The sequence below is a fragment of the Scyliorhinus canicula genome, chromosome 2 (genome assembly GCF_902713615.1).
Source record: "Scyliorhinus canicula chromosome 2, sScyCan1.1, whole genome shotgun sequence".
Taxonomy (NCBI): domain Eukaryota; kingdom Metazoa; phylum Chordata; class Chondrichthyes; order Carcharhiniformes; family Scyliorhinidae; genus Scyliorhinus; species Scyliorhinus canicula.
Window position 1 is genome coordinate 147333449 of NC_052147.1, and position 25132 is coordinate 147358580.

General features: G+C 46.5%; 1 protein-coding gene across 7 annotated transcripts in view; it reads left to right on the top strand.

The window, feature by feature from the left end:
• agap1 (ArfGAP with GTPase domain, ankyrin repeat and PH domain 1) overlaps window positions 1-25132 on the top strand; it is a 959457-nt gene that overhangs the window by 548094 nt on the left and 386231 nt on the right. For 6 of the 7 annotated variants that reach the window (XM_038787582.1, XM_038787583.1, XM_038787584.1 and 3 more), the window contains 2 exons: window positions 17781-17908; window positions 19472-19627. In XM_038787582.1, the coding sequence (XP_038643510.1) occupies window positions 17781-17908; window positions 19472-19627 (284 nt within the window). The remainder of the gene's footprint in view (window positions 1-17780; window positions 17909-19471; window positions 19628-25132) is intronic. The other variant, XM_038787580.1, reaches the window with a different exon arrangement.

The window sequence follows — 25132 nt, forward strand, 5'->3', positions numbered from 1 at the left end:
ATGCCTTGGTGTTGAATTTCTATTACAGATGTTTCAAGCATTACTTTCCATTTTTTTCATCATAGATGATTGGCATGTCACCTTCAAATATTCCACGTATAGAGTTTGTAAGATTCCAATATTTAAGTCCTCTTTCTCTCCTCAAGCTACCAAACTTAGATTTATCTGTTTTCTGTACGTTTTAGGATCCTGGTGTGATCTGATAGGTACTTGCAATCACTAGTTTTGCAGTGAGCAAGAAGCCCGAGCTTGAGAGTGAGTGGGAGGCCCATCTTGGAAGTGAGCGGGAGGCCTGAGTGCAGGGATGAGCGGGAGGTCTGAGTGCAGAGTGAGTGGGAGTCCCGAGTGCGTGGCTGGACGGGAGGTCCAAGTGCGTGGGTGGGCGGGAGGCCAGGGGTGGGCAGGTGGCCAGAGTGCGGGGGTGAGCAGGAGGCCCGAATGCGGGGGTGGGCGGGAGGCCCGAGTGCGGGGTGGGCGGAAGGTCCGAGTGCGTGGGTGGGCGGGAGGCCAGAGTGCGGGGGTGGGCGGGAGGCCAGAGTGCGGGGGTGGGCGGGAGGTCCGAGTGCGGGGGTGGGCAGGTGGCCAGAGTGCGAGGGTGGGCGGGAGGCCCGAGTGCGTGGGTGAGCGGGAGGTGCGGGGGTGGGCGGGAGGTCCGAGTGCGGGGGTGAGCGGGAGGTGCGGGGGTGGGCGGGAGGCCCAAGTGCGGGGGTGAGCGGGAGGTGCGGGGGTGGGCGGGAGGTCCGAGTGCGGGGGTGAGCGGGAGGTGCGGGGGTGGGCGGGAGGTCCGAGTGCGGGGGTGGGCGGGAGGTCCGGGTGCGGGGGTGAACTGCATACCCTAGCCTAGCAGAGAGTTTAATCATAGAATTCCTTCAGCACAGAAGGAGGCCATTTGGCCCAGTGAGTCTGCACTGACACTATGAAAGAGCACCTCACCAAGGCCCACTCCCCTTCCTATCTGCATAGCCCCATATGCCCACCTATCCTGCACATCTTTGGACTGTGGGCAGAAACCAGAGCACCAGGAGGAAACCCATGCACACATGGGGACAAAGTACCAACTCCACGCAGTCATCCCAAGGTCGGTGTGGTGATATGCATCACTGTAAATACATAAGAGGTTAATGTAGATACACTAGGACTGAGTAAACACTAGAGGGAGCACCAGAGACATCATGATATGCAGACATACAGCTAATGAACACGTAGAATAGGACACGACCAATGGGCAGTCAAGACACCCAGAGGTGACACTATCACAAGGGGGCATTACAAAACCCATATATAAAAGGACAGGGCACACATGCTCTTTCTCTTTCCACAGGCGACACCAAGAGAGAAGGACAGGGGCAGATCAGAGCATCACACCCACCGCATGGATTAGAGTAGACTGGTTTGTTAGATTGAGTTACTATAGCAAGATTAGCAGGAGAGTCGAACTCAAGTAGGAGAATCGTTAACTGTTCAATAAATGTGTTAAACCTATCTCCAAGTCTGAACCTTCCTTTGTCAGAGAATACATCAAGGAAGCAGCTTATGCTACATGAAGAAGCATAACACAACAGTCGGAATTGAACCTGGGTCACTGGTGTCGTGAGGCAGCAGTGCTAACCACTGTGAAACCGTGCCACCATATAGTGAGGCCTATGGGTGGTAGGCAGGAATGATTGAAAAGTGGTGCTTTCAAGAGTCAGGAAGCCATGCATGTTAAACTTGGTGCAGGACCTGTTGGTTCTGGCGGCTTTGTGATTATGATTTATGCCCTGGAGGAGAAGTGCCTCTGGCAGTTCTTGACATTGATTATACGATTCTATGCTGCTTGTGGTATTGGGCTAACAATTCATGATTTCAAATCCTGTTGTGGTCATTAATATTGAAATCAATAAATCTGGCCCATACTGGATTGTTGTACAACACCAAACCTGCAAACCCTACCCAGCCTGTCTGACATGGGACTCCTTTGTGTTGGACAAGTTAATTATTTACATTGTGGTTCATTGCAGTTATAACAACAGCTTGCATTTATGGTGCCTTTTACATAGGACTCGTCAGGATACTTCACAGAAACATAATCAAAGATGAAACTGAAGAAACAGTTAAATTTAAAGTACCCATTTTTTTTCCAATTAAGGGGCAATTTCGCGTGGTCAATCCACCTACACTGCACACCTTTTTGGGCTGTGGGGGTGAGACCCACGCAGACACGGGGAGAATGTGCAAATTCCACACAGACAGTGACCCAGGGCCGGGATCGAACCCGGGTCCTCCGCGCTGTGAGGCAACAGTGCTAACCACTGTGCCACCCCACTGCCCTGAAGAAGCAGCAATTAAGAGGGAATGAACAGAATTGTGTCGGAGATGGGTTTTGGGGAAGGACTTAAAGGAAGAGGGAGAAGCAGAACTGTTAGGGGAGTGAGCCCAATAGCTTAAGCATTGGACAGTTGATGGCTTGGTCACCATTGGTGGGGTTAAGGAAGTTTGGTACACCGGGGTCTAGAGTCAGATGAAGAGAGAGATCTCAAGAGGGTAGTTGAGTTTTAAGAAGTTAGAAAGAGGGGCTAAGGCAGGGGTGGGCAAACTACGGCCCGCGGGCCGCATGCGGCCCGACAAAGGTTTTTAAGCGGCCCGCCAATGAGGTGCCCGGAATCATAACCGGCATTTTTGAAAAGCCGCCGGGGAAAAGCCGCTGAAGTAAATGCGCTTATTGAATAAGCGCATTTACTTCAGCAGCTTTTCCCCGGCGGCTTTTCAAAAATGCCGGTTATGATTCCGGGCACCTCATTGGCGGGCAGCATAAGAACGCGCGTAGTGGGGTGGATGAGTGGGGCTGTCTCATTGGTCGGTTTAGCTGGTTGTGTGACCAATAGGAGTCCAGGTTACAAACAATAAGCCTTATTATTGTTTGTAACCTGGACTCCTATTGGTCGCACACCCAACTAAACCGACCAATAAGGCAGCTCCACTCATCCACCCCACTACGCGCGTTTTTATCGTTGACTTGGCTAGGCTGTGCTTCTGTCAGTGTTAAGGATCAGCACAAGCAACTTGACACCTGATTTCAACAAACTGGTAAATGACTGCAGTCAGATGCATCATTCTCATTGACATTGTTCTGTTACTTACTGAGTTACTTTGTTTTTCAAATAAATGTGCTTTTTTTTCTTTAAAGACCTTTTATTTTGGCTATTTAAAATATTAATTATTTTAATTAATATACTATGCGGCCCTTTAAAATTGTGAATTTCTGAATGTGGCCCTTGCACGGAAAAGTTTGCCCACCCCTGGGCTAAGGCCTTGCAGGAATACGAACATGAATATGAGTCTTCAAAGGCATTGATAGTTTGGGAGCCTATACAGGTTAGCGAGCGCAGGAACAAAATTCCTAATTATTGGGATTCTCTTTGTAATTGAGGATTAATTTCGGAGGCACTTCCAGGAGCTGGTGAAAGACCCTTACAGTATATTAACCCATGCCATGAGGCCCAAATCAAGCAACCCAGCCCCGTTTATATTTATATTTCATATTCACTGGGTTGCTGTCCCTTTAGTTTTACAATTGGTGGGAGGGTGAAGACTGAAAAATTCTCACTCCGTTCAAAAACCCAGATCATAAGTGCTGTAAAAACGCAGAGCTCGCTCAAATCGCTTGACTTTTACTGTACTGAACTTACCATGGATCGGTTTGACCTAAATTAAATTGGCGGGGTGGAATGTTACATTCAGGTAACAAACTCAGTTGAAACAGATAAACATAGCGTGATGTCAGCTCATTCAGACAATGTCACTTGTCCCAATGTTTCTCACACATGGGTGTGGGGTCTGAGTGCGTGTTTAAGTGCAAGTTTATGTGTGAGTGTGCAAGAGGATGTGTGTCAATGAGTAGAACTGGGTGCGTGAGAGAAGGGGCACTGTAGCCTCATTGGTGGAAGATTCTTAATATGCAATTGTTGTCAACAATTTGGGATCTTTGCAAATTAATGGGAACATTTATTTAAGATGGGCATATGGAGTCTAGGATACACAATTCTAGGGCCCACAAGGTCAACAACCTGTCATAGGGAAAATGTTAGCTATTATTAAAGAAGATATAGCAGGGCGCTTGGGTAAGCTCAAGATAATCGTGCAGTCAACATGGTTTTATGAAAGGGAAATCATGTTTAACCGGCTTATCGGAGTTTTTTGAGGAAGTAACATGTGCTGTGGATAAACCAGTTTTTGTACTGCACCGAGATTTCCAGAAGGCATTTGATAAAGTACCAAAGGCTATTGTGGAAAATAAAAGTCCATGGTATATAGGAGGTGGAACATTGGCATGGATAGAAGATTAGCTGGCTAACAGGAGGCAGCAAGTAGACATAAATTAGACTTTTTCAGGTTGGCAAGATGTCACGACTGGTGTGTCACAGGAATCAGTGTTGTGGCCTCAATTGTTTACAATTCATATAAATTACCTGGACGGATGGGATGGTTGCTAAATTTGTTGGTGACACAAAGATAGGTAGGAAAGTAAGTTGTGGGGCAGCACGGTGGCGCAGTGGGTTAGCACTGCTGCCTCACGGCGCCGAGGTCTCAGGTTCGACCCCGGCTCTGGGTCACTGTCCGTGTGGAGTTTGCACGTTCTCTCCGTGTTTATGTGGGTTTTGCCCTCACAACCCAAAAAGATGTGCAGGCTAGGTGGATTGACCACACTAAATTGCCCCATAATTGGAAAAAATGAATTGGGTACTCTAAATTTATTTTAAAAAAGGAAAGTAAATTGTGAAGAGGACATAAGATGTGCTGTTAGGTCATTTGGACATTCTGAATTCTCCCTCTCTGCACCCGAACAGGCCTGAACCGGCGGTGGAATGTGGTGACTAGGGGCTTTTCACAGTAACTTCATTGCAGTGTTAGTGTAAGCCTGCTTGTTACAATAAAGATTATTATTATTATCAGGAGCCAACAAAAATATATAGATAAGCTAAAGTGAATGAAGATCTGGAAAATTGTGGGAAAATGTCCATTTTGGCAGCAAGAATAAAAAAGAAGCATATTGTCTAAATGGTGAGAGATTGCAGAGCTCTGAGGTAAAGGGGGTCTGGGTGTCCCAGTGCATGAATCACAAAAGATTTGTATGCAGGTACAGCAAGTAATTGGGAAAGATAATAGACTGTTATCATTCATTGTAGGGAAATTGAATAAAAATGGAAAGAGGTTATGCTTCAGTTGTACAGACCATTGGTGAGACCACAGTTGGAGTATTGGTCACCATATTTAAGGAAGGATGAAAATGGGTTTGAAGCAGCTCAGGGAAGGTTTACCAGAATAATACCTGCAATGGGTGGGTTATCTGATGAGGAAAGTTTGGATAGACTCAGCTTGTATTACTGGAGCTTAGAAAAGTAAGAGGCGACTTGATTGAAATGTATAAGATTCTGAGGGGTATTCACAGGGTGGATGTGGAGAGGATGTTTCCTCTTGTGGGAGAATCTAGAACTAGGGGTCACTGTTTAAAAATAAGGGATCACCCATTCAATATGAAGATGAAGCAAAGTTTTTCTCTCAAAGTCATGAGTCTTTGGGATCCCTCACTGAAAATGTGGTGGAAGCAGAGTCTTTGAATATTTTTAAGGCAGCGGTGGATAGACATTCGGTAGGCAAGGAGATGTTACATTACTGGGAGTAGGCGGGATGCAGATTTGAGGTTGCTATCAGATCAGCCATGATCTTATTAAATGGCGGAGCGAGAGCTGAATGGCCTCCTCCTGCTCCTTGTTCATATGTTGAAGATTCTGAAGGGGACAAGTAAAAAGTTATAGTGCTGATAATCTCCATGGAGAAACAGCAAACATTTGTTATATGGGAAGTGGGCATTACTGGCAAGGCCAGTGTTGTTGCCCATCCCTAATTGCCCCTTGCACAGAGTGGCTTGCTCGGCCATTTCAGAGGGGCAGTTATGAGTCAACACACTGCTGTGGGTCTGAAGTCATTCTAGGCCAGACCAGGTAAGGATGACATATTTCCTTCCTCTAAGGGACATTAATGAACAAGATTGTTTTTCACATGATCACCATTAGTAACACTAGCTTGAATTCCAGATTTTATTAATTATACATTGATAATATATTACAGGGACCCTAAACATCCTGCAAATAAGGATGAACTCAAATTTCAAGGGTAGATGGGCTAAAGTAATGTTCTCTGGTATATATGCATTTGGAAGGAGGGAAATTGACCAGAGAAAATTGAGGTGACTGATAGGCATGAGTGCAACAGTGATATCTTCCAGAATAACTGGAAATCCTGTGAGACAGGCTGCACTTAAACCAAATAGAGGCAAAGAGACGTGAAGGATCCTCAGGTAACATTGATACTGGAGAAGTGGGGAGAGGACAGAGAAAGAACAGAATCCCAGATGAGGAAGTTCATTGGGAGGAAGCAATCAGCAGGTATGGTTGCAGATTCCCAGAGAGACACAAACCAAGAGACTAAGAGTAAGCAGTATACTCGAGAGACCTGCCATCTACTGTGAGATGTAATTGGAAATTGCAGATAAGTGTTATGTGATCAAACCTCCAAGAATGCCGATGAGAGTTGACAATCCTACAAGTGATGAGCGATTGCAATTTTTCGGTACACACAATGAATTGCTTTTGGGATAAGGTAATTGGTATTAACCTTTGGACTGTCAGTGGAGTTGGGTTTTGAAGATTTCCAAACATCGCGGTTGATTTTGCCTGCAGCGCTAGTTGTTAAAAATGGAAGCTGAACTTTAGAAACCCATGTCAACTGGGACGAGGATGTGAAATAAACTGCGAAGGGGGCTCAAATCAGTTCTCCAGAACAAATGTAATGTTTTCTAATTTGCGCCTTTTTAATAAAAGGTTTACTTTTGAGGAACTCGTTATTCTAAAAGCACGCTGTGCCTTGGGCAAGGTTTGTTGGCAGCAACATTTGTAATAATGGGATTCCACTGCTAATCTATTAGATTAGTGTAAATGATATATACTAGAGATTCTATCCATGGCACTGCACAATAGGGAGTCAAGGCAATGTAGCTGTGTGGGCAATGAGGGGCTAATTAGATCAGGATGTGCAAATGTAACTTGGCCTTCATTCTGGGCTCACGCATAATGTTATTTGTAGATACTTGCATTTTAAATTTCTGTGCCCCAATTTATAGGAATTGCCTGTGTGGAATGGTTGAGGCGAATGATAGTTATGGGGAAGCTAGGTAATCACGTGGAAGAAAGGACTAGAAGGATGTGTTGACGGTGAGAGGAGACTCCTGAAGCATAAACACTGGCGCAGATCTGTTGGGCCGAATGGCCTGTTTCTGTTATGTTAATGTTTTGTAAACTTGCCATGGTGCAATCACACTTCACCCAGTTGAGCACCTCCTGGAATCCTCAAGGTTTTAATTTTCAAATTCTTCCAGTTTCAAAGAAGGCAATTGAAGTTGATACTTTGGCTGATCATATTTCTTTATTTTTTTCCTGGGATGTGGGTGTTGCCAGCTGAACCAACATTTGTTGCCCATCCCTAATTGCCCTTGAACTGAATGGCTTGCTCGGCCATTTCATGAGGCAGTAAAGAGTCCATCACCTGGATCTGGACTCACATGTAGGTAAGGACATCAGATTTCCTTACCTAAAGGATATAGTGAACCAGATGGATTTTTTAGGACCATTTGTGATTGCTGAGGCTAAATATTCAAGTTCAGATTATTAATTAAATTTTAATTTCATCAGCTGCCATGGGGCAATTTGAATCCTTGTCCCCAGAGCATCAGCCTGGGCCTCTGGATAATTATTCCAGTGACATTACCACTTTCTCCTCTTCAGAATCCCTTCAAATCATGGATTGGTGGCCTCATGGGCCCCATAGTTGTGTATCATAGACTCCATGGGCGGGATTACGACAGACCGCCTTTGCCATGGCCAGCAAGGCAGCCATCTTGCTGCGCACCCCACTGACCACCCACCTTGGCCCCTGGTTCTGCAGAGTGACACCGGCTGTATGGGTACCCCAAAACTACACCCCCACAAACTCCTCCGTGATACATGCCTGCCGCACTATGGGGTGCGGGCCCTAGGTTGGCAGTAACACAGGATCTGGTCCATGGGTTGGAGAATGGTGACACTTCGCTCTTCGATGAGATCTGGTGCTCCGCATTGTTTGACAACACCTGACTCCTGCCTACGGTAGCATTTTCCACCTGGGTGACCCCTGCATGCGGGCTGGCCATTCCCTTACACGATGAGGGTGGTGGGGATGGTCGGGGGGGGGGGGGGGGGGGGGTAGGGAATCCAGCCCATCCACAACGTCCACACATTCTCCCCCCCCCCCCCCCCCCAAATACTCCCATCTCTGGCCAGCTCAGCACCGCCCAACCCATACCCATCTGGCAGAGCACCGAGGCAGGTTGTAACAGTGTGAACAGGTGTTTAATGTGCACAAATATTTACAGATATATTCCCTAGCCCCTATAACTGAACTGTGCTCTGTACCCGTGCCAAATTAACTGGTGTCTAACTTTCTGGCCTTCCGGGCCCAAACTCTACGTCGAGGTAGATCCTCAGACGAAACATCAGGAGCGGAGGCGGCCTGATGTTATGCCCTCCCTGCGACCTGGGACCCCATTGGCAGCCGTGTTCTGTGGCATCCGGGCCTGGATGGGCCAGGCTGCTGCTTGGGTGTCCCTGTTCTGTGTGCTGACCACCAGTTGTGCCAGGACGGTGAGGGGAGGGGGTGTGGGGGGGAGGTGCTGCGGTATTCCAGCACCTCCCCCGCAGGAGTCACCAGCGCGGGCTCCTTCACCTCCTCCTCCGGGTGCCCGAAAGCCCCCGGGCTACTCCATGGGACAGAGGTGCGAGCCGAGCTATCCCCTGAGGCTCCCCCACTATCTGCCACTGCCAATCCTTCGGCCCGCTCTGGTCTCGACCAGGATCTGCATCTGACAGTCATGGAGTGCAGGGAGTGCACCATTGGCGTCTGGGACTGTGCCACATTATCCATTGATTGTGCCACCACCTACTGGGTCTGTGTCACATCAGCCAGTGACTGCGCCATCTCCCTCTGGGACTGGGCCACCTCCCTCTGTGTCTGCGCCACGTCGGCCAGCGCCTGGGAATACCGCCTGCTTTTTCAGCCATGGCCTGGTGTGACTGGACCATGCTCAGGAACACCGCTGCAATTTCCAGGTGGCTCTCACACGTGACAGCCTGTGTTTCGGCAACCCTGTCCTGGGCCTCGACCAGTGCCTGCACAGAATGTCCCAGGACTAGGACGTGCTGATCCATAACGAAAACCATCACCAGCACTGCATTCACCGCAGACGCAAGCCGTGCGGCATTGGCCTGCGAGGCATGCATGACCGACATCACCTCCTGTTCCTGCATGCGGTTGGACTCCTCGAATTGCACCTGCAGGTACTGGATGCCACCGACAACCACTCATGTTAGTCCCTGGCTCTGTGAGTGTCTGTTAGGGTTGGCCCGCCCGCCCTTCGACTGTCTGTCCCTCAAGTGTTCCTACCTCCACCTGCTGTGTCGGATCAGCACCAGATAGTATTCCAAGAGCCTCTTCACTAAAGTGCCCAACCAAGGGCAGTGTCTCTGGTATGGTGGAGGGTGTTGGAGATAACTGTGATGGGAAATCAGTGTCATCCTCGAGCTGCGGGTGTCTTGTGTCACATGAATATGGCTCCCGTCCACACTGTGTCTCCTCATCACTGCTCGGCACACAGTTGTGGCACTGGCTGGAGGCGGGGGACTCCAAATGGACCCGCCCCACCACCAGCAGGTCCTGCAAGATACAAGACAAGATGCATGATTAGACCACGGGCTGGGGGAAAGTGGAGTGGGGGGTTTGTTGACACACGTTTCGTGGTAAACTGCAACCCACCCTGGCAACCTCCCTTGCGTCTGGGCCACCGACCACATCCAGGGCCCTCTGCTCAGCAATGATGAGGGGCCGCAGGTCCGACGGCCACCCTCCAGTTTTCGCCCACTCCCGGCAGTTATAGGCAGATTTACATAATATTAAAATACCCAGTGGTTATCAGGTTGTTTGTCTAAACTGTAAGTTAAACTTTGGTGTCTATCTACCCTCCATTAGTCCCTTAGGCCTTGCCCATGTACTCTGGCCATATTCTTTCATCTTTTCTTTACCACATCTCAATCTATCTTTCCCAGACTAGTTTCATCCTCATCCCACTATCTGTGAGACCTGCTTATAAGCATTCACAATGGCCATTGGTAAACCAGGTATTGTTCACTCCAGGCACCTCGAATGTTCACACACTACTGGACTTCAGCAAGCATCTTAGTTAATCAAAGTTACATGAAACGTCTAACACAGCTTCACGCAACTATGGCTTTTCAAACAAGCCGATTTTATCAAAGAATAATGATTTCTTTAATAAAAAAAGAAATAAATTTAGAGTATCCAATTTTTTTTCCCAATTAAGGGGCAATTTAGCGTGGCCAATCCACCTAACCTGCACATCTTTGGGTTGTGGGGGTGAAACCCACACAGACACATGGAGAATGTACAAACTCCAAACAGACAGTAATCCGGGGCCATTGTCGAACAAGGATCCTCGGCGCCATGGGGCAGTAGCGCTAATCACTGTGCCACCATGCTGCCCATATGATTTATTTAATCATTATAGTGAAACCTTCAACAATTTCCTGTAAAAAAAAAAGTTAATTTTTTCCAAATAAGGGGCAATTTAGCGTGGCCAATCCACCTAGCTTGCATATTTTTGGGTTGTGGGGGCGAAACCCACGCAAACACAGGGAGAATGTGCAAACTCCACACGGACAGTGACCCAGAGCCGGGATCGACCCTGGGACCTCAGCGCCGTGAGACCGCAGTGCTAACCCACTGCGCCACCGTGCTGCCCAATTTCCTGTAAGAATGAACAGTATTTGGAGCATATCATTCTTGGCTGAGTCTTGATTGAGTGAATGTTGGCATACTGCTCACTCTGGGGTGATCATATCTAAACTTGCCCATGTCCCATTCCAAGGATCCCACACACTGTTGTTGGACAGCAATCAGGAGGTGAAATACTCTCCTAGTTTCCTACAGCTCCCATATCACTATCACAATCCTGACTGAGCCAGGATTATTTACCAAAGACCTCGAACCACACCAAGTGTCCCTGTGTTCCATTGATTTGGGGTAGGAAAGGGGGCTCTCAATCATTTAAGACGGAGATGAGAAATTTCGCCATCCAGAGGGTTGTGAATCTTTGGAATTGTCTAACCCCAGAGACTGTGGAAGCTTAGTCATTGAGTGTACTCAAGGCTGAGATTGATAGGTATTTGAACTTGGAAGGGAATCGAGGGATATTGTGAATGTGCGGGAAGGTAGAGTCGCGTTGAATAATCTCATTGAACGGCAGAGCGAGTTTGAGGGGCTGCATGGCCTACACCTGATCCTATTTCTTTGTCCCAACTCTGAGTGATGGAACCTGCTCTCCTCTTTGCACCATCCTAACTGGTACAACAGTGGGTAGCGATTTAATATGGATTATAAACATGCACATACCCAGTGTGCAGTGTGTTGGAGTTCCACAACATGTCACCTAACCTGTCAGGGTAGGGCTTATTTAGTGAATAATTTGTGTTTCCCTGCCATTTAAAGTGAGGAAACAGTGCGAGTTTCAGTGAGCCAAAATGGTCTGAAGCATACTTTAATGTTTACTTTAATCGCCCAGTGTGGTGACTCTCTGGGATTAGCCACAAATGGTGGTACGAAATAAAAATCAGGACACAGCAGCAATCTCTGATGTTCAGTGAGAAAGCACATAGAATTTCCAGCCCATCTGGCTGTGATTATGTGCTAGTTATGCAGATCCAGCTCTTCAAGGGGCATTCCAGCAATGAGCCAAGGTGTAAGATGCATGCAGTGAATTGCAGTGAATGGGTCTGGTCCTCAATGGAATTTCCTCTGAAGGCATACATTCCTGTGGGTAAATCTGTGATCAGAGCGTGATGGGATCCGGGCTAAGTGGAGGAGTTCTGGGAAAATTACAGCCAGTGCTGTGCCTTTGAGAAGTTTTTCCTATTGAATATAAGTAGAGGAAACATGACTGAAGTGGCATAAAGTGTGAGTAAAGCCAGTCTGCAGGAATGGCCGGCTTTCCGTAAGAATTTGCCCAGTCGTGATGGTGATAGCTGCGTAAATTATGTTAATGTACTGACAGTCTGAGTTTTGTTACTCAAATGCAATGGCAAATCAAGGACAGGATTTCCCTTCCGGGGTGGAACCATGGTCTGTTTCTGGGTCACGAATCTGCACCTGGGGTACAGAACCTGGCCCTAATTTTCATGCAGGCATGCCCTTAATAGGCATGGACACAGTTTTGGCAACCAATTAGTGGTCACAGAGGAGTTGGGACTGTGCAAGTGCAGGCTCAATTTAAGAAGATCTCAACAGCCATTACTGCAGCTGCCATTTCATTGTGTTACTCAATGTTGGAAAGGTGCCTGAGGAAGGGATTGGATTTGTTCATTGTCACATGTACTGAGGTACAGTGAAACGTATTGTCCTGCGTAGAGCTCAGACAGATCATTTCGTACATGAAAAGAAAATACATAGGGTAAACATAAAATACATAATGTAAATATATAGATACAGATATTGAGTGAAGCATACAGGAGTGTAGAACTACTCAGTAGAGAAGATGCAGTTCTCTACTGGGCAGCATGGTAGCACAAGTGGATAGCACTGTGGCTTCACAGCGCCAGCGTCCCGGGTTCGACTCCTCGCTGAGTCACTGTCTGTGAACGGAGTCTGCACGTTCTCCCCGTCTCTGCATGGGTTTCCTCTGGATGCTCCGGTTTCCTCCCACAGTCCAAAGATGTGCAGGTTAGGTGGATTGGCCATGATAAATTGCCCTTAGTGACCAAAAAGGTTCGGTAGGGTTATTGGGTTACGGGGATAGGGTGGAAGTAAGGGCTTAAGTGGGCCGATGCAGACTCGATGGGGCGAATGGCCTACTTCTGCACTGTATGTTCTGTGTGAAGAGATCAGTTCAGTCCATCAGACGGTCATTTAAGAGTCTGGTAACAGCAGGAAAGAAGCTGTTTTTGAATCTATTAGTGCGTGTTCTCAAACTTTTGTATCTCCTGCCCAATGGAAGAAGTTGGAAGAGTGAGTAAGCCGGGGGGAGGAGTCTTTGATTATGCTTCCCGCTTTCCCAAGGCAGCGGGAGGTATAGACAAAGCCGGTGAATGGGACGCGGGTTTTTGTGATGGACTGGGCTGTGTTCACGACTTTCTGGAGTTTTACGGCCTTTGCCAGAGCAGTTGCCATAACAGGCTGTGATGCAGCCAGATAAGATGCTTTCTATGGTGCACATATAAAGTTGGTAAGAGTCAATGTGGACATGCTGAATTTCCTTAGATTCCTGAGAAAGTATAAGCTCCGTTGTGCTTTCTTGGTTGCAACGTCGACCTGGGTGGACCAGGACAGATTGTTGGTAATGTGCACGCCTAGGAATTTGAAGCTGTCAACCACCTTGGCCACGTTGATGCAGACATGGGTGTGTATGATTCTTTGCTTCCTGAAGTCAATGACCAGCTCTTCAGGGCAGAGTTCAGGCTGGATTGCTTTTGTTCAGGGGCCATCGAACCCCAGCACAAAGGTTTACATGGCAGCCTTGCCCACACATGGCCAAGTCCCCCCTGGGAGCAGACCATGTGTGCACTCTGATCGAATTGAAAATCTGACCTTTAATGAGTTATTAGTCTTTAATGACCTTAATTGCCATGGTTAATGGATTGAGCTGGATCATTACCCCCCCCCCTCCTTTACCTCCATTTGACCTGAAAATTCAGCCACAAATGTCAATAGCAGCGACTGGGGGGGGGGGCAGCAGCAAACCTTTCCCTTCCTGACGGTGCTTGTCCTCAATTCCTTTTTGTAGCGGGTTTTCTTTTAACATTCTCATGAGAACCTTGTTTAATCAATAAATAAATGATTCTGCAGTGACAACAGTATTGAGATTGTCTGTTGCAATATTTAAGTTGCCTGTGAATTGAGCTCCAATCAATGGTCTGAATGATGGTGCGACGAATTGATTTGCACAGCTCTGCCTTGGTAATCTTGGAAGAGCGCTAGCAGGTTTAGATTTAAACTTTTTTCAGCTTGCAGTTCTGTGTGAAGGTTTTCACGAAAACAGAAATGTAAATTCCACTCTGAACAAGATGGGCTATTGCAGTGACAGTCCGTAGCTTAGCTTGGTGCTTGATTTAACATTGTCCTACAAAGCTGCCAGTTTGAGCTTGGCAAGGTACTTCTGAAGTGTCAGGGACCTGGCAACTCAGCATAGAAACTTCAGAAATCTGACTCTGTCCTAGATTTTCCCATTCTTCTCCCACTTTTTCCTTGAGTCTCTCCCAGATTATCCCATTCTTCTTGCTTCTCTCGACTCTCTCCCAGAGTCTGCTGACACACTCCCTGTTTCTTCATGCTCTTTCCCTGTTCGTGCCTACTCTCTCCCAGTAGCTCCTGACTTTCTCCTAGATTTCCTCATTCTTTTCCAAGTTTCTCCTGACTCTCTCTCAGTTTCTTTCTACTGTCCTGTTTGCCACTCAAAGTGCCCAAAGGTTAGGTGTGGGGTTATGGGAATAGAGTGGGTTAGTGGGCCTCGGTAGACAGCTCTTTTGGAGAGTTTGGTGCAGACTCAGTGGGTCGAGTGGCCTCTTTCTGCACTGCAGAGATTCTATTTTATGGATTCCATCAGTGTACATATCAAAGCCAGGTGGTTCTGGAGACTGCGAAACATAGAATGATAGGGCACAGATGGTTCCTGTAGTTTTCTTGGGCATCTGATTTGTGACTCCAGCTTTTCATTTGAGGCTACAAATGGGAATTAATGTCTTCCTCGCCAGATTTGTTCCCGAAATAGTAGAACTGTCCTATGTAAAGAGATTGGGGAAACTGGGCGGTATTCTGCCCCGTCTATCCCTTTAACATTCTTAAAGGGATAGACGGGGCAGATACAGATTTGCCCTGGTTGGGGAGTCATGAAGAGAATTTGTTTCACAAACAGGGTTGTGAATTTTTGGAATTCACTGCCCCAGAGGGCTGTGGAAGCTCAGTCACTAAGTATGTTTAAAGCAGAGATTGATAGATCTCCAAATGCCGATGATGTAAAGGTATATGGACGATAGTGTGGAGAAGAAAGGTAGTGAAGTGGATGATCAGCTGTGATATTGAATGGTGGAGCAGGTTCGATGGGCTGAATGACCTACTCATGCTCTTATGTTCCCTTATTGTTGAGTTCCAATAAAACTGAGCAATCAGAAAGCAAGTCAGACTTTTACATTTGTCTGGATTGTGCTAAAGCACAGGTCCTACGGATAGGTGACCAAAAGCATTGTCAAGGAGGTCACTTCTAAGGGCGAGAGAGGTAAGGAGGTGCACAGAGGGAATTCCAGTTTTAGCCCACTCACTGGCCTAGGTTGCCCATCACTGAATTAAGCATTCACATATTTCCAGTTGAGTCGCTGGCTAGTGAACGCGAGGGAGAGCCTTGGCTGATTGTTTTTGTTTTGTTCCAGTCAAAACATTTAAACCCCTTTGGATTTCACAAATGACTGCTGCCCTAGTTTCTCTCCCTGTTCATTTGTCACATGTATAGTCATTTTATTTCCTTTCGCTTGACCCTTTGCTGGTTGTGTGACAATCAGGCACTGTAGAGTAATGAACAATTTAAATAATTAAAGTGATTCAATTACCAGACCCAAGTGTATCTGTAGAAACTTGTACTTACCTATTTTAAGTACAGCCTTTGGAAAGCCCAGGGAACACTGTACATATTTAAATGCAGGCCGCCACAAGACTTCGGGAACACTATTCATATGAATGTTATGTATGTAAAGGGTGTGGTAGCATAATGGTTATGTTATTGGGCCAGTAATGTAAGGACTTGGATTAATTATCTGAAGACATGAGTTCAAATTCCTCCCATGGCAGAATTTGGAATTTAAATTGTACAAACAAATCTGGAATAAAAGGCTCAAAAATCAAAGTTCAAAATTAATGGAGACCATGAAATTATTGGATTGTTATGAAAGCTCATCTGATTCATTAATGCCCTTCAGGGAAGGAAATCTGCTGTCCTTACTCGGTCTGACCTGTACATGACTCCAGACCCACAGCAATGTGGTTCACTTTCAACTAACCATTGAAATGGCCTAACCTCTGAGTTATATTGATGACCACCACATCCACCTCGAGGGCAATTAATGATAGTAAATGAATGCGGCCTTGCCTGCAATGCTCTCATCCCATGAATCAACTAGAAGTGTAATTTAATATCCTTAAATTATATACAGGCGTATTTAAAATCTAACCCGAGTGAAGCAGAGCGTCAGTTTAAGTTGGAGTTCCAGCTGCACTTGCTAGGCTTGTCGTTTGCATTAATTCCACCTCCCTCAGTATAGTGGTGTTCTGTATTTGGCAGGGGGAGGGGGGATGGTGCGATACAGAAGGAGCACAGCACTGACTACTGTATTGTCTTAACACGTTCTGCTATTATGCTTTCAGACAGTGCTATTAACACCTACTTTGGGCCAATGCTTTTTTCCTTTACCACAAACGTTCCTACTCATCCCTGACCTTCCCTTTTTGCCCCACCTGACACCTGCCCTTTTTGAACAGCATGGAACACAGAACATTTCTACCTCCCTTCAGTTTCGAAGAGGAGTCATCGTGGACTTGAACTTGACACATGAAGTCTGTTTCTCTCTCCATTGATGCTGCCAGACCTGCTGAGTTTTCCAAGCGCTTTCTGTTTTTACTTTTTTTTACTTTTTTAAATTTTTTTTAATATAAATTTAGAGTACCCAATTTTTTTTTCTAATTAAGAGGCAATTTAGCGTGGCCAATCTACTCACCCTGCAAATCTTTGAGTGAAACCCACGCAGACATGGGGAGAATGTGCAAACTCCACACAAACAGTGACCCGGGGCCGGAATCAAACCTGGGACCCTGGCATTGTGAGGCAGAGTGCTAACCACTGCACCGCAATGCTGCCCTGCTTTCTGTGTTTTTAAAAACATTTTATTTCGCCATTTGTTACTTTTTAACAACAATTTCGAATGCAAAAATAACACAGTAAATAACACCCCAAACCATACCCAGTCAACATGGTTTACACAAACATCTCCCTGGTCCCTCCTCCTCCACTCGCTGATCCTGTCTAAACTAAACTATCTCCCCCTACCCCCCTCATTCCCTAACCCCCCTTCCTGCTGTCTGTTTTTATAATAAAAATAGCATATTTGCTTTTGCAATCTGTCACCTTTAGGTCTTCCTTAAAGAACCTATTGAAACATTCCAAACAAAGACAAACTTACATTTGTATAGCGCCTTTCATGACCTCAGGATGCCCCAGAATACTTCACAGCCGATGACGTGATTTTTGAAGTGTGGTGACTGTTGTATTGTAGGAAACGCGGCAGCCAATTTGTGCGCAGCAAGATCCCATAAACAGCAGTGTGCTAATAACTGGATAATCTGTTTTTAGTTGGTTGAAGGATAAAAATTTGACCAGGTTACTGGGTGCAAATTTTGTTGCTCCTCTTCGTAATAGTGCCACGGGATCTTTAATGTCTACTTGGGTGAGCAGATGGTTTGATGTTTCATCTGACAGGGCACCTCTAACAGGGCAGCACTCCCTCTGCACTGCACTCTGTCTTGTTACCTCACGTCTCAGGATCAAACAAGTTGAAACACTGCAGCTTAAACCTATTCTTTTTCTACCTTCCTCCTTTTAACAGTTGCCCAAAAGATAGTGGCCACGCGGAAGAAGCAACAGCTCTCTATTGGACCATGCAAGTCACTGCCCAATTCCCCAAGCCACTCGTCAGTGTGCTCTGCACAGGTCTCTGCCGTTCACGCCAGCCAGGTATGTGGTCCAGGGCGGGTTCAGGGGAGGAGCGAATGAATGTGGGGAACCTATCTAAAGAAACAAGCAAACAGCATGCTGCAGGACAATGACATTCCCCCAGTTTGTCTGGATCGGCATTCTTTCCAGGGTTTGAACCTATGGGTGGAGCACAGCGTAGTCCTGTTGGAAAACTGATTGAGCTCTGGGGTCTCCAGAATAGCTCAAAGTGAAGCTCACACCTTACACATTGTTTGAAATCCTGAAGGGTTAAGATAGAATAAGTAAAGCAAAACTGTTTCAAAAGGCTAGAAAGTTGATAATTAAGGGCACTGATTTAAACTGGATGACAAAAGAATTGGAGGCGACCTGAGGAAAAAACGTTTTTTTACCCAAGTGATTAGAATTTGTAGTTACCCAACAAGTGGTTAGGTTAGGGAAAGAGTGGGACTGAATTCTTCAAACTGGCAGCACGGTAGCATAGTGGTTAGCACAGTTGATTCACAGCTTCAGGATCCCAGGTTCGATTCCCGGCTTGTGTCACTGTCTGTGCGAGTCTGCACGTTCTCCCCGTATCTGTGTGGGTTTCCTCCGGGTTCTCCGGTTTCCTCCCACAGTCCAAAGATGTGCAGGTTAGGTGGATTGGCCATGATGAATTGCCCTTAGTGTTCAAAAAGTTTGGGTTGGATTATGGGGAGTGTGGAGGTGTGGGCTTGGGTAGGATGCCCTTTCCAAGGGTCAGTGCAGACTCGATGGGCCGAATGGCCTCCTTCTGCACTGTAAATTCTATGAAATTCTATGAAAAGAGCCGGCATAAACCTGATGAGCCAATTGGCCTCTTTCTGAGCACAGCAACCATGTTCAAGATTTGGTTCCAGTTCCGTTTTGAATTTGCTGATTTGGCCTGGCAGTGAGGATGTCAGAGGGGCTTCATTGCCCTTCGGGTGGGAGAATTGAATGACCAGGGCTTCTAATCGCTGTTCTGATGAACACTTCTGGTAAAGGTCGTTTTGGGTGGCATGATGGTGCAGTGGTTAGCACTGCTACCTGGAGTTTGTACATTTTCCCATGACTGCGTGGGGCTTTCCCCACAACCCAAAAAGATGTGCAGGGTAGGTGAATTGGCCATGCTAAATTGCCCCTTAATTGGAAAAATAAGAATTGGGTACTCTTAGTTATTATTTTTTAAAATCTGAAATATGAACTCAAGTTAATCTCCACAGATGCTGCCTGGTCTGCTGAATACTTACAACAATTTTGTGTTTTCACATCTTTAAACTTAAGTACGCTGACTGAAGCGGAGTCATTAGATTCCCACCTGAGAGGGCAAAAGGGGTCTTTGTTTCGTCTGAAAGGCAGCATGTCCTTCACAGAGGCACTCCCTCGGTACTGCACCAGGAGCCTCAGCCGCCTGGATTTAGTGCTCAAGCCTCCAGAGTGGGACTTGATCCCATGACCATCAGCTTGAGTCGGGCACATGACCCATTGAGCCATGGCTGGCTGAAGGTCTAACCGGCACATGCCTTGAACAATACATGGACAGTTTCCTGCCTGTCTTTAATTGCTTTCTTCTCTGCCTTCTAGACAAGTAACGGTGGAGGAAGTTTGAGCGATTACTCCTCTTCTGTCCCTTCCACACCCAGCACAAGTCAAAAGGAGCTACGAATAGACATTCCTCAAACCTCTAACACTCCAACTCCTGTTCGAAAGCAGTCCAAGAGACGGTCTAATATATTTGCTGTGAGTATTGCCTCACTTTGTAAGGATCTGGAGCATTGCCATATCATGTAGGAATAATGGGCATTGCTGAAATACGCATGTAAACAGTAGTCAGAATAGGAGTGGGTAACACCTAGGAGGAGGAAATCGGTTTGGGATTGGATTGGATTTGTTTGTTGTCACGTGTACCGAGGTACAGTGAAAAGTATTGTTCTTCATACAGTTCAGATAGATCATTCTGTACATGAAAAGAAAATACATGGGGCAAACATAAAATACACAATGTAAATACATAGACACCGATTGGGTGGAGCAGACAGGAGTGTAGTATTACTCAGTCGAGTAATGCTACTCAGTAGATTTCCTGGGTGAAATGCATTTCCAGTTGGTTTCTTGGCTGGTGATTGTTTTTATTTCCAGAAGGGTCAAAGCTTTGTAGGACCTCTGTGCAGAGTTGAGGTAGCTATCAAATCCATCCCTCCCACATTGAAATAGCTACTTGCAAACTGCATGTACATGTGTCTCCGAAGCATCTCTCGAGCGTTCTCTCTTGTCATCCCTGCCCAGTTACCCCACGCTGGAAATTGCCCATTTCTGGTCATTATTTAGAAGAGACATGCAGTTTGCTCACAACGCCTCCATGATGGGATGACTTGACTCTTATTGCCTCAGTGAACACATAAAACAGGATCATTTGAGCAATGGCTCTACCCGTGCTTGCAGAGCTACATCTATGAATCATAAAGATGTGGTTAAAGTAGTTGGTTTTGACACAGAGCCATCACGTTCACACCAGGCCTTCGAGAACACATGACCAACTTCGACAGAGGTTGCAGTCTATTTAAAAAAAATAAATTTAGAGTACCAAATTCATTTATTTCCAATTAAGGGGCAATTTAGCGTGGCCAATGAACCAACCAACTTTGGGTTGTGGGGGAGAGACCCACGCAAACACAGGGAGATTGTGCAAACTCCACACGAACAGCGACCCAGAGCCAGTATCGAACCTAGGACCTTGGCGCCACTGCGCTGCCGTGCTGCCCCAGAGGTTGTATTCTAATTCTTTTGGCTATCTGTGTACATTGGCTCTCAATTCAAATAATTGTAGCCTCACCTGCCAGAAATGTTAACCTAATTTTTACCCTCTCTCCACAGGTGCTGCCTAACCTGCTGAGTGCTTGCAGCATTTGCTGTTCTCATTTCAGATTTGCAGTACCAGCAGTGGTTTTTGCTTAATTCAATATGAAAATGTGACTTTTTTAAATGGCTGCTGTACTGGATTTTTGCCACTAGGTGCCCTCACTCAGCTGTATAATGGCTCACATCTCCAACACCATTGCATGTTTGATTAACATTTGCTGCACATCCTAACTACGTGACCTAGGTTGTTGAATTCTGAAAAAATCAAAGCCTCCATAAAATAATGGATTGTAGAAAAATATGAATGCCAAATTTATTTTGTTTCGACAAGTGAAATTCAGGCAGTCAAACATGCAAAGTTAACCCTTTTTCTTCTAATGTGTACATTGTAACATCTTTAAACTCTTGCTGTATTAAAGACTTAGTAACTAGTGATTCATTGTGTGAACTATGCTGGGATGTAATTATATTCTTTTTTTCCAGTTGAGGGGCAACTTAGTGTAGCCAGTCTACCTACCCTGCATATCTTTGTGTTGTTGGGGTGAGACCCAAGCAGACATAGAACATAGAAAAATACAGCACAGAACAGGCCCTTCGGCCCACGATGTTATGCCGAACTTTTGTGCTAGATTAAGAACAAATTAATCTACACCCCACCATTCTACCGTAATCCATGTACCTATCCAATAGCCGCTTGAAGGTCCCTAATGTTTCTGACTCAACTACGTCCACAGGCAGTGCATTCCATGCTACCACTACTCTCTGGGTAAACAACCTACCTCTGATTTCCCCCAATATCTTCCACCATTCACCTTAAATTTATGTCCCCTTGTAATGCTTTGTTCCACCCGGGGAAAAAGTCTCTGACTGTCTACTCTATCTATTCCCCTGATCATCTTATAAACTTCTATCAAGTCGCCCCTCATCTTTCTCCGTTCTCATGAGAAAAGGCCTAGCACCCTCAACCTTTCCTCGTAAGACCTACTCTCCATTCCAGGCAACATCCTGGTAAATCTCCTTTGCACCTTTTCCAAAGCTTCCACATCCTTCCTAAAATGAAGCGACCAGAAGTGCACACAGTACTCCAAATGTGGCCTTACCAAGGTTTTGTACAGCTGCATCATCACCTCACGGCTCTTAAATTCAATCCCTCTGCTAATGAACACTAGCATACCATCGGCCTTCTTCACAGCTCTATCCACTTGAGTGGCAACTTTCAAAAATCTATGAACATAGACCCCAAGAGCTCTCTGCTCCTCCACATTGCCAAGAACTCTATCGTTAACCCTGTATTCCGCATTCATATTTGTCCTTCCAAAATGGACAACCTCACACTTTTCAGGGTTAAACTCCATCTGCCACTTCTCAGCCCAGCTCTGCATCCTATCTATGTCTCTTTGCAGCCGACAACAGCCCTCCTCACTATCCACAACTCCACCAATCTTTATATGGTCGGCAAATTTACTGACCCACCCTTCAACTCCCTCATCCAAGTCATTAATGAAAATCACAAACAGCAGAGGACCCAGAACTGATCCCTGCGGTACGCCACTGATAACTGGGCTCCAGGCTGAATATTTGCCATCCACCACCACTCTCTGACTTCTATCGGTTAGCCAGTTCGTTATCCAACTGGCCAAATATCCCACTATCCCATGCCTCCTTACTTTCTGCATAAGCCTACCATGAGGAACATTATCAAATGCCTTACTAAAATCCATGTACACCACATCCACTGCTTTACCTTCATCCACGTGCTTGGTCACCTCCTCAAAGAATTCAATAAGACTTGTAAGGCAAGACCTACCCCTCTCAAATCCGTGCTGACTATCTCTAATCAAGCAGTGTCTTTCCAGATGCTCAGTAATCCTATCCCTCAGTACCCTTTCTATGACTTTGCCTACCACCGAAGTAAGACTAACTGGCCTGTAATTCCCAGGGTTATCCCTATTCCCTTTTTTGAACAGGGGCACGACATTCGCCACTCTCCAATCCCCTGGTACCACACCTGTTGACAGCGAGGACGGAAGGATCATTGCCAACGGCTCTGCAATTTCATCTCTTGCTTCCCATAGAATCCTTGGATATATCCTGTCAGGCCCGGGGGACTTGTCTATCCTCAAGTTTTTCAAAATGCCCAACACATCTTCCTTCCTAACAAGTATCTCCTCGAGCTTACCAATCTGTTTCACACTGTCCTCTCCAACAATACGGCCCCTTTCATTCGTAAATACTGAAGAAATGTACTCGTTCAAGACCTCTCCTATCTCTTCAGACTCAATACACAATCTCCCGCTACTGTCCTTGATTGGACCCACCCTCGCTCTCGTCATTCTCATATTTTTCACATATGTGTAAAATGCCTTGGGGTTTTCCTTGATTCTACCTGCCAAAGATTTTTCATGCCCTCTCTTAGCTCTCCTAATCCCTTTCTTCAGTTCCCTCCTGGGTATCTTGTATCCCTCAAGTGCCCTGTCTGAACCTTGTTTCCTCAGCCTTACATAAGTATCCTTCTTCCTCTTAACAAGACATTCAACCTCTCTTGTCAACCATGGTTCCCTCACTCGACCATCTCTTCTCTGCCTGACAGGGACATACATATCAAGGACACGTGGTATCTGTTCCTTGAACAAGTTCTACATTTCAATTGTGTCCTTTCCTGACAGCCTATGTTTCCAATTTATGCACTTCAGTTCTTGTCTGACAGCATCGTATTTGCCTTTCCCCCAATTGTAAACCTTGCCCTGTTGCACACATCTATCCCTTTCCATTACTAAAGTGAAAGCCACAGAATTGTGGTCACAATCTCCAAAATGCTCCCCCACTAACAAATCTATCACTTGCCCTGGTTCATTACCAAGTACCAAATCCAATATGGCCTCCCCTCTGGTCGGACAATCTACATACTGTGTTTGAAAAGCTTCCCGGACACACTGCACAAACACCACCCCATCCAAACTATTTGAGTTTCCTATCGGCCACGAGGGACCCCTGCACTGTCTGCCTGTTCGTTTTCTTTCACCTATCCAAGTTTCCGTGATGGCCACCACATCGTAGTCCCAAGTACCGATCCATGCCTTACGTTCACCCACCTTATTCCTGATGCTTCTTGCATTGAAGTATACACACTTCAACCCATCTCCGTGCCTGCAAGTATACTCCTTTGTCAGTGTTACCTTCCCCACTGCTACACTACACGCTTTGACGTCCTGAACATTGGCTACCTTAGTTGCTGACTACAAGTCCGGTTCCCATTCCCCTGCCAAATTAGTTTAAACCCTCCGGAAGAGGACTAGAAAACCTCCCTCCCAGCATATTGGTGCCCCTCTGGTTCAGATGCAACCCGTCCTGCTTGTTCAGGTCCCACCTTCCCCAGAATGCGCTCCAATTATTCAAATACCTGAAGCCCTCCCTCCTACACCATTCCTGCAGCCACGTGTTCAACTGCACTCTCTCCATATTCCTAGCCTCGCTATCATGTGGCGCCGGCAACAAACCAGAGATGACAACTCTGTCTGTCCTGGCTTTTAACTTCCAGCCTAACTCCCTAAACTCGTTTATTACATCCACACCCCTTTTCCTATCTACGTCGTTGGTACCAATGTGCACCACGACTTCTGGCGGCTCACCCTCCCCCTTAAGGATCCTGAAGACACGATCTGAGACATCCCTGGCCCTGGCACCAGGGAGGAAACATAACCATCGGGGAGTTTTGCTCGCGACCACAGAATCTCTTTTCTATTCCCCTAACCATTGAGTCTCCTATCACTATTGCTTTTCTATTCTCCCCCCTTCCCTTCTGAGCCCCAGAGCCAGACTCAGTGCCAGAGACCTGGCTGCTAGGGCCTTCCCCCCGTTCGGTCATCCCCCACCCCCACCAGCATCCAAAACGGTAGACTTGTTTTGAAGGGAACGGCCACGAGGGATCCCTGGACTGTCTGCCCGTTTGTTTTCTTTCCTCTGACTGTAACCCAGCTACTCTTGTCCTGTACCTTGGGTGTGGCTACCTCCCTGTAACTCTTCTCTATTACCCCCTCTGCCTCCCGGATGATCCGAAGTTCCTCCAGCTCCAGTTCCCTGACACGGTCTCTGAGGAGCTGGAGTTGGGTGCACTTACCGCAGGTACAGTCAGCGGGGACACCGGTGGTATACCTCACCAACCACATCCTACAGGAGGAGCATGCAACTGCTCTAGCCTCATCCCCTCTTACCTTACAGAATACAGCTGCGCTGTGGACCAACTGGAACTCTGCCCTCCGACTCTGCTCCCAGTCAGCTGTACTCTCTGTAAACCCCCGGCTCCCTTCATGCTCTGAGGAAATGTAGGAAATGAAATGAAAAGGAGCACCTTACTCCCTCCTCACCTAACTCCCTCAGTCACCAAAC